Source organism: Microtus oregoni, unplaced genomic scaffold, assembly GCF_018167655.1.
Source record: "Microtus oregoni isolate MIOR12 unplaced genomic scaffold, Mior012 000031F_ref0000149, whole genome shotgun sequence".
NCBI lineage: Eukaryota > Metazoa > Chordata > Mammalia > Rodentia > Cricetidae > Microtus > Microtus oregoni.
In genome coordinates this window covers 23,292,689-23,306,057 of record NW_024543090.1, presented here as the reverse complement: position 1 = coordinate 23,306,057, position 13,369 = coordinate 23,292,689, and the positions used below count along the sequence as shown (strand labels likewise).

Sequence of the window (13,369 nt, the reverse complement as noted above, 5' to 3'; positions counted from 1 at the left end):
CACCTTTTTTGTTTGTTTGTTTTTCAAGACAGGTGTCTCTGTGTAGACCAGGCTGACTTTGAGCTCATAGAGATCCTCCTGCCTCTGACTCCTGACTGCTGGGATTAAAAGTGTGTGCCACCGTCCAGCTATTCTTTTTAATATAGTCACAGTCAGGCAACGTCCCGGGGACCGGCGGCCTAAGGGTGCCCGCCGCCGCCCCACGGTCCCTGGCCCTGGCCGCCGCTCCTGCGGGCCCCAGCGTGAGCCTCTACCTGAGCGAGGACGAGGTGCGCCGGCTGCTCGGTCTTGACGCAGAACTTTACTATTATGAAAAGGATTGAACTGGATGACAGCATCAGTGCCAGCAGTAGGGCTGTCTCAGCCATCCACGCAGACGACTCAGTATCTGAGAGCTGACACACCCAACAATGCAACTCCCATCACCAGCTCCTCAGGTTATCCTACCTTGAGGATAGAGAAGAACGACTTGCGGAGTGTCACCCTTTTGGAGGCCAAAGCCAAGGTGAAGGATATAGCAATATCCAGGGAACGGATAACACTGAAAGATGTACTTCAAGAAGGTACTTTTGGGCGTATTTTCCATGGGATTTTAGTAGATGAAAAAGATCCAAATAAAGAAAAGCAAGCATTTGTAAAAACAGTTAAAGATCAAGCGTCTGAAGTTCAGGTGACGATGATGCTGACTGAGAGCTGTAAGCTTCGCAGTCTCCATCACAGAAACCTTCTTCCTATTACTCATGTGTGCATAGAAGAAGGGGAAAAGCACATGGTGATACTGCCATACATGAACTGGAGGAATCTTAAGTTGTTTCTACGGCAGTGCAAATTGGTAGAAGCCAATAATCCACAGGCAATTTCCCAGCAAGACTTGGTACATATGGCTATTCAGATTGCCTGTGGAATGAGCTACCTGGCAAGAAGGGAAGTGATCCATAAAGACCTGGCTGCTAGGAACTGTGTCATTGACGACACTCTTCAAGTGAAAATCACAGACAATGCCCTTTCCAGAGACTTATTTCCCATGGACTACCACTGTCTAGGAGACAATGAGAACAGACCAGTGAGATGGATGGCTCTGGAAAGCCTGGTTAACAATGAATTCTCTAGCGCTAGTGATGTGTGGGCCTTTGGAGTGACATTGTGGGAGCTCATGACGCTGGCCAGACGCCCTACGTGGACATCGACCCCTTTGAGATGGCCGCTTACCTGAAAGATGGTTACCGAATCGCCCAGCCAATCAACTGCCCTGATGAACTGTTTGCTGTGATGGCCTGTTGCTGGGCCTTGGACCCGGAGGAGAGGCCTAAGTTTCAGCAGCTGGTCCAGTGCCTCACAGAGTTTCATGCTGCCCTGGGAGCCTACGTCTGACTACTCTCCCAGACCACAGCTTGGAAGAAAGTGCCTGTTGCAGATGCTTTGCCTGTAGTGCAGTGCCTGCAGAAGCACCTCTGTCTCTCAGAATGCCTTAGGAATGCTTTCAAACCTGAACTAAAGACAGACTTCACGTGGAGTATTTTCTAGATACCACTTTTATTAGGTTGAACTGAAGGGGTTTTGTAAATTTTTTGGCCAAAATTTTTTTTAAAATATAGTTACTTTGGACTAAGGGGTGCATTCTTAAAAAAAAAATAAACAGTTTAAAAAATTTAAAAAAAAAAAAGAGAAAAAGGAGTCATTTATTGTTCAGCTCCAAGCCTCAAAATTGAGGTTTTTTTTTTCTTTTCTCAAAACAAAGTTTCATTATGTAACCTAGGTCGGCCTTGAATTCATGGCTCTCTAGCCTCCACCTCCCCAGGCTGTGATTACTGACCTATGCTACCACACCTAGTTTCAAAATTTGACCTTTGTGTATGTATATTTGTAACAGAACAAGAGTTTTGAGGAAGACATTGTCTACACCCAAATAGTTTTTTTCCCTTATCAAGAGCTTGAACCCGACCATCTGTTGCATTGCATGAGACAAAGTAACAAGAATCTAATCGCAAGCTGAGGGAGGGCACATACATAAACACCAGTACTTGGACCCAGCCTTGGTCTATAGTGAGCCTCTTGTCTATTACAAAAAGAAAAATATAGTACATGTAATGGAGGGTTTTGTTTTTGGCAGAAAGAAGAGGGGAAAAAAGAGACTACATTGTGTATGTGATTGACTCATCCAAGATACTGGGTGAACATTGAGGTTTCAACCTCCAGGATTTCAGAATATGGTCATATTTGGAGTTTAATAAAGTGATTAAGTGAGGTTACTAGTGTGGGGCTGTTGCTAAAATGCATCCTCATGGGGAAACATAAAAGACATCTACCCCTGGGAAACCAATGAGTTTACTGGATTTCCTTATCACACATAGGTAACGGGTTACTTACATGAGTGCTCTCCTTCACTGACCAAGGCCCCACCAGAAGATCTTTACTCAGGAGGAATGAAAGTTTTCCCACGGCCACACTGATGCAGCCTCCTCTCCTAGGTTTCACCAGCCTATAGACTCTAGCCCTCCCTGACGCCCTGAACAATTAGTACAGAGTTGTATACAATAGCTGGTATGGAATGGCTCAGCACTCAAGGAAAGATTTAGTGACCCTCCTCAGCCATTTATGAGAGAAAGTAAACAGTTCAATAAGCCCAGATGGGATGCTCTTTTTTATGCAGGCACAATTAAACTGAAGAGGATGTTTGTTTTACTTTTAGAAGAGTTGTGTACAACAGGGGTCACAATCCAAAACGCCTGGAATCTAAGAAGATGAGGCACTGGGAATGCATGCACACAGGGAACTCTATAGCAGGACAAGGCAGCAAGAGTCATCTGTAGCCAAGGTGAGAAGTCTCAGAGAAAACCAGTACTTGCCAGTACCTTGACCTGGGACTCTCTGCTTCCAAGGCTGTGTAGAAATGAAGTTCTTTATCTAGTCTGTGGTACTGTTATGGCAGCCCTTCTCCAATACCTTCTCCAAGTTAAAATCATTTACAGAACAGAATAAAATACAGTAACTTGGAGAGAATCTAGAGGAATGGGTCTGATCTCCACTTTCCTGGACAGTAATGAGAACACTTTCAAGCTCTTTTATTCTCATGTAGAACTGGCACAATAAACTGGAGGAAGCAAATATCATCTTCCTGGTTCCAGAGCTGGGATTTCTGAATCTATGAAGTGGTTTGAATGGTCCTAATAGGCTCATATGTTTGAATACTTGCTCCCCAGTTGGTAGAATTGTTTGGGAAAGATTAGGAGGTGTGGCCTTGTTGAAGGAGGTGTGTCACTGGGGACAGGTATTGTGGAACATTAGTTTAAGATGCATTACATTTATTTATGCTATGGAATATTTGTTTAATGATGCAAAGATGTGCTGCATTCTTTTCTGTTGCATTTGTTTAACTCTGTAAAGCTGTGTTACTTTTGTCACTTTGCCTGCCTAAAACATCAGACTGATTTATGAAGAGCCGAATGGTCAATAGCCAGGCAAGAGAGAGAATAAATATGAGAAATCTAGGCTCAAGGGAGGAGAACAGGACAACAATGGCGAGCCACCCAGCCACAGAATAAGAAGAACAAAATACAGAATAAAGAAGGGTAAAAATCCAGAGGCAAACCTTAGTTAGAGAGAAACAGAGTAATTTAAGTTAGAAAAGCTAGCTAGAAACAAGTCAAACTAAGGCCAGGCACTTATAAGTAGGATAAGTCTCTAAGTTTTTATTTGGGAGGAGGGTGGCAGGCCCCAAAGAGTAAAAAAAATCAACTCCAAGCAGGTTTTGAGGTTTCAAAAGATTCATGCCATTCCCAGTATTCCTCTGTGCCTTCTGCAGAGGACCTGGCTTCAATTCCCAGCACTCATAAGGTGGCTCAAAAGCACCTCTAAGTCTAGTTCCAGGAGACCCAAAGCCTCCTTCTGGCCTCCTTGGGAACCAGATACTCATGTGGTGCACAGATAAACATGCAGACAAAACACCCACACACATACAATAATAAAATTTAAGCCACCAATAAAATGCTTTCTTTTCTAAGGTGCCTTGGTCAGCGTGTTCTGTCAAGGCAATAGAAAACTAAAACACTTAGGGTTTTACAGGGTTAAAGTCCATCAGACAGCAGAGCAAAGAAAGCCAAGAGCTCACATTTTGATCCACAACCAAAAGGCAGAGAGAGTTAACTCAAAAGGGTGTCCTTGTCCATCTTGAAGACCTTACTTTACCACTCCAAACTCTCACAAGTTTCCATCTACTGTATCCAAGAGTTGTTCATGCTTTAGAGTTAAGTGTGTAGCAGGTGCATAAGTCTCTCTCAGAGGACATCCATACTGTGTCAAGAAGAAAGGGTTACAAGAAACAATGAGACTCAGTTTTCATGAAATAAGAAGCAAGGTAAAGGTCAAAGAGGGTAAGAAGGTTGGGAGCTCATGAAATCTCATGGAACTTGAGTTCCATTTCCAGGACCAACATGGTAGAAGGAGAAAAATGACTCCTACGTGTTGTCCTCTGAAATCCACATGTGCACTCAGGTGAAGACACACACACACACACACACACACACACACACGACTCAATTTAAGGGCCAGCAACACTTGCTGCCAAGACAGGTGACCTGAGTTTGTTCAGTCCCTGGAAACCACAGGATGGACCCCAGAAAGCAGTTCTCTGATCCCCACACATGTTCTCTGGCATGTGTGTGTAGGTGCACGCCTCACACACGTGCATGCAACTAAATAAATAAATGTAAAATTGTTTTCTAAAAGCCGAGAAAAGTCATCTACAATAGTGCCCATCAAGAAATTTTAAAAATTCTGATTTTTAAACTGAAGTTGCCTAGGTTATAAACTATCAATAAAATGGCGAAAACCAATTTAAAAAAAAAGTAGGATACAATCACTGTCGTTTTAAACTTTTAAAATTTAAAATGTTGTATTTTCTATCTGCCTTTAACACCAGTCCTAACAGCTACTTAAGCATACCCAATTTTATTTTCTTTCAAGAATAATAATGACACAGACATAAGATTCTGTTCCTATGAACTTATTTTTAGATTCTACCATTTTGGCTAATTTCATTAACAATTCAAATGGAGAAGATAATGGATTAACGGTGTCCAAGTCACAAGTGTGGCTCATATATGGTTCCCGACTCATCTATCATACCACTTTCAACACAAAAATAATTTGTTTTTAAAACCTGCTTCACAAAATACCTAGACTTACAGAGATTTTAAAAGTCATGCTGTTTAAAAATAGATGTTGTGCACCGAATGGGAAGGGAGGCCCCATTCTGAAATAAATTAATATTGATCAGTCTGCACAGAATGAGGGTGAGACAATGCCCACACCATACCTGGCAGTCTGCAGATTTGTATGGCCGTAAACGTAAGGCGGCCACACAGGCCAGGGTTTATCAGTGCCAGCTCAGCAGCTGAGCTCTGGGAGAAAAGGCGGCATCTACACATAGGCCACTCTGGAGAACTAGAACTTAACAGCCAGCCTTTCTGGAAGCGAATGGAGAATGTGGCGCTGGTGCCGGGAAAGTCTGACAACACACGGGGTTGCTGGGGGCTGGGGAGCTTCCAGGGCTACTAAGCCGAAGGCGTACCGCAAACGCCGGGGGTTTAATATTAATTTATACCCCACCCCTAGGAGGGCCGAGGAAAGGGCTGGACCTTACCTTGTCATCCTCGCATCTCTTGCCCAGGCCCTCCCTGGCCTGCAGCCGGCTGCTCAGGCGGTCGTAGTCGGCCTCCTTCTGGTCGATCTGCTTCTTATGCGTATCCACCAAGAGCAAGAGGTCCGAGTTGCGCTTCTCCAGGCGCCCACGGGCCACCTCGGTGCGCTGGACTTGGCCCTGCAGCTCGGCCACCTCCTCCTGAAGCAGAACGTGGCGCGAGGAGATGCTCCAGTAGTTGAAGGCAAGGACGACGATGACCAGCAGCAACACCACCAGCACGAAGGAGGGCAGCCGGCCGGCCCGCCGGTTAGCCCCGAAACCCACCATGGGGCCGGTAGCTCCGCCGACGCCGCCGACACCTGCGGGCAGCGCCGGCCTGCGCTCCGAGCCGCCTCGGGACCAGGACCCCCGGAGGCGGGCCTATCTGCCGGAGCGCGGAAGGGGGCGGGGCGTCGCGGGTCCTCCCCGCCCCCTCGGCGCTCCCTGCCGCGAGCCCTCCAAGAGTCGGAGCGCAGCGGAGCAGGCGCCCGCCGCAGAGGACCGGGAGAAGGAGGCGTCGGTATCTGACGCCCGACGCCTCAGGGCTGGGGGCGGGAATGCGGGCCGGAAGGGGGCGGGTTTTCTTCGTCCCCGCCCATCGGCTAGGGCCGGGGCGCCCGGGGGGCCATTAGCTCGTTTCCGCCGACGCCCCCTCTTCTCGCGAGATAGTGGGTTTACTCTCGTCCCCTTGCGGTCCTGTCTCGCGAGGGTTCTCTGGAGGCTGGGGTGCGCGGTCGGGGTCGCGCTGAGTACCTGGGTGGGTGTGCCTACTGCTGCTACCTGGGTGGATCTTTTGAAGCCAGGTCTAGGGAGAGCCTGCTTTAAGCTGCCCTTTGGCAGTTTTGCCTGGTCAGGAATTCTGGGATTGATAGCATCAAGTAGGGAAGGCTCTAGGTGAGGTGCGACCAGAGAGGGATGTCTAGAAAGGTTTTCTTCTTGTCCTTTTTTTGTGCCAATGACGTGGGAAAACCAAAACCAACAGTTAACATCAGCCCACAAAACAGCGGTGCCCAGACAATACGAAAAGAAAGCCAGAGAACCTAAGCTGTAGGAAGCTCTGGGATTGAGATGTGTTAGCAGCCTGGTTTCCAAGGTTACTGCTGTCACGGACAGAAAGAATTCCAGAACGCGGTGCTCCTATTTTAAAACGCTCTGCTGCTTGGGGTTGGAGACAAAGTCCAGAAGCTGCCCTCAGTGAATGGCAGCTAATGCGCCGTTACTGACGGCTGACACATTCCGAATTAGCAATAGCAGCGCTTACAAGTTGTTTCTGCACGCCTAGTTTTATATCCCTCCTCCCCCAATAACAGTTTAACAGAAAGCCAGGGAACAAAGATATTCGGAAACTTCAAAGTCCTCTCTCTATCTCTTCTGAACTAGGCTTAAAGCCAAGTGTCTCTTAACACCGTTGGTCACAACAGGTATCATTCAGTGCTCCGGAGAATGACTGCTTTATTATTATTATTATTTATTATTATTATTATTATTATTATTATTATTATTATTCGTGTTTAAGCAAAGTTACTGGGTTTCACCTGTGTAGGCAGGAGGTGGATTTGCTACTCCGGGTCAAGAACTTTGAACAGTATAAATCCTCAAGAACACAAACTAATTTAGTGTATTTATTCAAACCGGCTCATAGTTTTGAGACAGGAAGACTTCTCATCTTTAAATAATTGTTTCCCTGCTTCCTGTGTATTTCAAAAATAAAATTTATCTGCTTCCAAAAAATATTGTACCTTCACCGAGGGATATCTCTTGTATATTGTACAAAAAAATCAACACAGAACTGTAACTATTTGGTTCACATCAAAGTTGAACTGTTAGCCTGGAAGGTTAGTTTTGCCTGTAATTAGAGCACTTGGGAGGTTGAGGCAGGGGTTCAAAGCGGGCTTGGACTGTGGACGAAGTGGATGTCTCAAAAAGTTGAACCCTGACTTCAGAAGATCTGAGAAGTCTTCTCCACTTTGGCAAAATTAAGTCAGGTCAAAAATGGAATTTAAAAGAATTATTACATTTACTTACGGGAGGGGCCATGCGTGCCATTGCACACGTGTAGAGGTCAGAAGACAACTTGCAAGAGTGAGTTCCCTCCTTAAAAATGGGTCCTGGGGATCGAACTCAAGACTGTGCAGCTCGGCAGCAAGTGCCCTTTCCTTCTGCGTCCTCTCACGGCCCCCAGATTGGAAATCGTAACCATTTATCCTACTAATATTAGCTACGTGTTATCTCAGCCAGTAGTTGAAAATCCCCTAAATGCTATTAACTGCTTAAAGTGCTGCTCTTCCCAAGGATATTGTCTTTTTAACTGGGATTTGACAGCTCTGAATTATACGAAACACACTGGGAATTGCTGAGCCGACACTTAAAGGACTCTTCCTCTCCCCCTTAAAACCCCCACCCCGTCCCACAGTTACCTCCTCAACCTATTCCCTTAATAGTGAGTCTAACCTAGAAATCACTGAGGGAGTGTATAAGTGAATTTAGATAGCCAGTTTATGAGTTAGGTATTGACCAATTAAGGCAGACATCAGTTCTTTAAGTCAGGTTATGAAGATTAACCCCAATAATGAAATACACGGACTGTGTGTATTCCTCGGTATGATGTGGTGCTGGCAATGCCCCACAGTTCTCTTGATGATGAGAAAAACATCCGACAAATCCAAGTGGAGAGAGATTTTGGACAGTCCTTGGTTTGGTCACTAGCACTACTTAAACAGGTTGAATGCTTCTAATTCCTGCATTCAGGAGGTGGAGGCAAAGAGATCAGAGTCAGAGGTCATTCTTGGCCACATAACAACTTTGAGGCCAGTCAGCGATGTGTGAGACACTCTTTCAAAATAAAGCAAAAGAATGATAAAACATTACTATTTGTATTAGTTATTGGCTATTATGCTAAAGCACCATCACTAAAGCAACTTAGAGAAAGAAGGGTTTATGTGGGCTTACGGTTCCAGAGGGACAGTGGTCCATGAAGCATCAGGCATAGAAGCAAGCATACCCATTGGAGCATCCAGCTGAGAGCTCATGTCTTGAACCCCAGGTTGGAAGCGTAGGGCACAAACTCGAAACAGCTGTAAAGCTCCCCCATAGCCCCTGCAGTGACACACTCAGTCCAGCAAGGCCACACATCTCCTACACCTTCTCAAACAAGCACTGCCACCTGGGAGCACGTGTGTGTGGGGTGTCACCTGGGAGCACATGTTCAAATGCCCTAGGCTGTGGGGCCCATTTCTCATTCAAACTACCGCACTATTGCGCAAAGTATGTGTTTAGTTAAGGCTTCCTTAGCTTTTTATCTATTGGCCTGGTCCTGTTCCATGGTTCCATGCTGTATCTGTTCATCACCTCCCTTTTGGTTTCTTACAGTTGTGGCAGTTTCTTAGGTTCTCTATAGTTTTGACGACCTTGATTTTTGTTGTTGTTATTTTTGTGGTGTTGGGGATCAAACCCGGAGAAGCACTTTATCACTAAGCCCACCTGACAGCTTTGAGAACCATTGTTTAGTTTTCCAAATTCTACGAAATGGAGCACATCCATCTGCCAGATTTCATTCCTTTGAGTACCCTTTGGGTAACTTCCTGAGGGTAGTGGTGTTTGGTTGTATAAAGAACATGTAGAACATTTCCTTATAATTTCCTTGATTTGTTTTCACATGTTGGAAAAGTTTATTTTTTTTAAACCTTTCCTATTGACATGATTTTTTTTTTTCGAGACAGGGTTTCTCTGTGGCTTTGGAGCCTGTCCTGGAACTACCTCTGTAGACCAGGCTGGTCTCGAACTCACAGAGATACGCCTGCCTCTGCCTCTCGAGTGCTGGGATTAAAGGTCCCAGATCAACCATCGCCCGGCTTGATATGATTTTTTAAAAGTGAAATTCTGAGGCCGTCAGCACATTTACAATCAACAATTAATTTATTTCTGCATTACCTCATGCTAGAGGACCTGGCAGCCCCATATGAGATCAGATGTGTGTTATGTATATGGGATAATGCCTATTCCTGATTATATCTTATAACTGAATAAATAGTGAAGTCAGTTCTGTATCATCTGGTATAAACTCAGTGGTTTCAATAGGTGAAACAACTCTTTCAGCAATTGTAAGTTGGTAACTATGTTGAAAGTTTCTTTAAAATTCCTTAGTACCATGAGAATAGCATATATTTTTGACTTTTGGACATAATCATAAGGGCTTTGTTCCACTTTACTGAATTTTTCTGATTTTTAACCTGCCTTTCCTGATTTATTTGCATCAGTATAGGAAGTAGGGGCTCCAGTTATTGGTGTGTTCTGCGCAATGTGAGAAAGTATCCAATTAAGTCTCCTTCTAAGTCAAATTTTCTTGCTTTTGAGATAGTTGTTGTTAACCTTTCCAAAAAAAAAATGCTACAAGCTCTTTGCCATGGTTCACTTTCTTACCATAATTTGTCAATTTCATCACTATTAAAGGCACTATAATTTTTGCTGGTTCTATTCCTGCTAATTGACCAAGCCTCAATTTTCTTTTTATAACTAACTCAGAGAACTTTTCCACATAAGTTTTTAATTTTTATTTGGTTTAGGTGGTAAAAGATCCATTCTAAGGTATTAACTTCACCCTGCATTAAAATTCCTGTAGAGGAATGTTTGGAGGGCAACATGATCAGAATGAAGTTAAGATTCGGATCCACACCATCCACATGTGTCTTCTGCAATTTCTTTTCAATCAAAGTCAATTCTCTCTGTTTCACCTGATAATATTTTGGGACTATTTAAATCCTTGTCTCCATCTAAGGTTTTATTTAAATTAATCAGGTCATCAGGACCTATCCCAATAGTAGTGCTCTGTAGATGGGAAATGTCTTCCTAGCAATCTTTGGAAGCTATTAATCTCTCCTAATTTTCACCTTTTTGGTCTATTTTTTGTAAATCTATTATATAGCCTAATAATTAATAGAATCTCCTCTTTGTATTTTTTCAGGAGCACTTTCTAATCTCCAACAAGGCAAAAATTTCTTTACTTCTTCAAACATTCTTCCTAAAGTATCCACAATCCACATTTGAGTCAGATACAAAAATGTCATCCGTGTAATGATAAACTATAGATTGAGGAAACTGCTTATGTATCATTTCCAGTGACTGACTTACAAAATATTGGCACAACGTGGGGCTACTTAACATTCCCTGTTAAATAGAATCTTCCATTTATATTGCTTAGCAGGCTGAGAATTATTATAAGTAGCCACTGGGACGGCAAATTTTTCTCTGTTTTTTTTCTTGTAAAGGTATAGTGAAGAAACAATCTTTTAAATCAATAACTGTGAGAGGCCATCCTTTAGGAAATAGAGAAGGCAGAGAAATGCCAGACTGTTGAGAGCTCATTGGCTGAATCTCCTTATTAACAGCTTTTAGATCTGTTACCATTCTTCATTTTCTAGATTTCTTTTAAACAACAAATACAAGAGAATCCCAAGGGCTGGTTGATTCTTCAATGTGCATCTAGTTGCTCCTGTACCAGCTGTTCTAAAGCCTACAGTTTCTCTATTGTTAAAGGCCATTGCCTAAGCCATACAGGTTTGTCTGCCAACAAAGGTAGGGTTGATGGTGCCTAGAATTATTAGCAGTTATAGTGTCCTGTTCTTGTATAACCTGGATGATCAGTGACTGTTCTTTATAAAACCTTCTAATATTTTTTTTCAGAAACACACGTTTATTTATGCTTTGTTTCTAATATAGGAGAAATGTTAATCTGAGTATCCATTGCCGTAACAAATCACATCCCCACAAGTTCATTGCTATGTTAGCCACATACTGTTTTAATATTCCTCTATATCCTTCTGGCCCTATATATTCTACCCATCTCATGCTCTACTTTACCTGAGATAAAGTTCCGATCCAAACATTTACATTGTGAAGAGACCAATTCGGATGCCAAGATTCTGATAAAATTATTGTTACATCTGTACCTGTGTCTACTAGACTTTCAGTGACAATGTCATTTATTCATATTAATTTTGTTCACGTATAGAAGTTTGCCAAAATAATCGCTTTATGGTTTCTTCTGAATATTTTGTTCTCTCTTCCATAGCTGTTGTATTTTCCAGAACAGTATGGTTTCTTACAATAGGCATTGAATTATTTTTTTCTATTTTTTCCCTTTTTAAAAAATGATTTATTTTTATTTTATGTACATTGGTGTTTTGACTACATGTGTGTCTGTATGAGGTTATCAGATCCTCTGGAACTGTAGTTACAGACAGTTGTGAGCTGCCATGTGGGTGCTGGGAGTTGAACCTGGGTTCTCTGAAAAAGAAGCCAGTGCTCTTAACCACTGAGCCAATTCTACAGCCCTTTTCCCCCCTTTTAAAATAGATTTTTGTTGAGCTATACATTTTTCTCTGCTCCCCTCCCTTTCTCTCCCCTCCCCTTCAACCCTCTCCCATAGTCCCCATGCTCCCAATTTACTCAGGATATCTTGTCTTTTTCTACTTCCCATGTAGATTAGATCTATGTATATCTCTCTTAAGGTCCTCATTGTTGTCTAGCTTTTCTGGGATTGTGATCTTTAGGCTGTTTTTCTTTGTTTTATGTGTAAAAACCACCTATGAGTGAGTATATATGATAATTGTCTTTCTGGGTCTGGGTCACCTCACTCAACATGATGTTTTCTAGCTCCATCCATTTGCCTGAAATTTCAGGATGTCATTAATTTTTTTTCTGCTGTGTAGTACTCCATTCTGTAAATGTACCACATTTCCCTTATCCATTCTTCAGTCAAGGGGCATTTAGGTTGTTTCCAGATTTTGGCTATGACAAACAAAGCTGCTATGACATAGTTGAGCACACATACTTGTGGCACAATTGAGCATCCTTTCAATATATACTCGAAAGGTGGTATTGCTGGGTCTTGAGGAATGTTGTTTCCTAATTTTCTAAGAAATTGCCATACTAATATCCAAAGTGGCTGTGCCAGCTTGCACTCCCACCAGCAACGCAGGAGTGTTCCCTTTAGCCCACAACCTCTCCAGCATAAGTTGTCATCAGTGTTTTTGATCTTGGCTATTTTTACAGGTTTAAGATGGAATCTCAGAGTTGTTTTGATTTGCATTTCTCTGATGACTAAGGATGTTGAACATTTCCTTAAGTGTCTTTCAGCCATTTTAGATTCCTCTGTTGAAGGTTCTCTGTTTTGGTTTGTACTCCACTTTTTAATTGGATTATTTGTTCTTTTGGTGACCAATTTCTTTAGTTCTTTGTATATTTTGGAGATCAGCCCTCTGTCTGATGTGGGATTGGTGAAGATCTTTTCCTATTCTGTGGGCTGTCATTTTGTCTTGTTGACCATGTCCTTTGCTTTACAGAAGCTTTTCAGTTTTGGGAGGTGTCCCATTTATTAATTGTTTCTCTCAGTGTCTGTGCTGCTGGGGTTATATTTAGGAAGTAGTCTCCTGTGCTAATATATTGAAGTGTACTTTCTCTTCTATGAGGTTCAGTGTGGCTCGCTTTAAGTTGAGGTCTTTGATCCATTTGGACTTGAGTTTTGTGCATTGTGATAGACATGGATCTATTTTCATTCTTCTACACGTTGGTATCCAGTTATGCCAGCACCATTTGTTGAATATGCCTCCTTTTTCCTTGTTGCTGGAGGTCCTTCCGCTCCTCCAGCCTACAGCCGCTGAGATACTAGCCCATTGGGGCGTGGTCTCTCTC

General features: G+C 43.1%; 1 protein-coding gene and 1 pseudogene across 2 annotated transcripts in view; one reads left to right on the top strand and one right to left on the bottom strand.

Moving 5' to 3' along the window:
* Golm2 (golgi membrane protein 2) overlaps nt 1-6,227 on the bottom strand; it is an 85,961-nt gene extending 79,734 nt beyond the window's left edge. The window contains exon 1 of one of the 2 annotated variants that reach the window (XM_041678874.1): nt 5,642-6,227. In XM_041678874.1, the coding sequence (XP_041534808.1) occupies nt 5,642-5,968 (327 nt within the window). In that variant the 5' untranslated portion in view covers nt 5,969-6,227. The remainder of the gene's footprint in view (nt 1-5,641) is intronic. The other variant, XM_041678873.1, reaches the window with a different exon arrangement.
* LOC121465609 lies at nt 310-1,402 on the top strand (annotated as a pseudogene).
* Nucleotides 6,228-13,369: the final 7,142 nt, after the last annotated feature.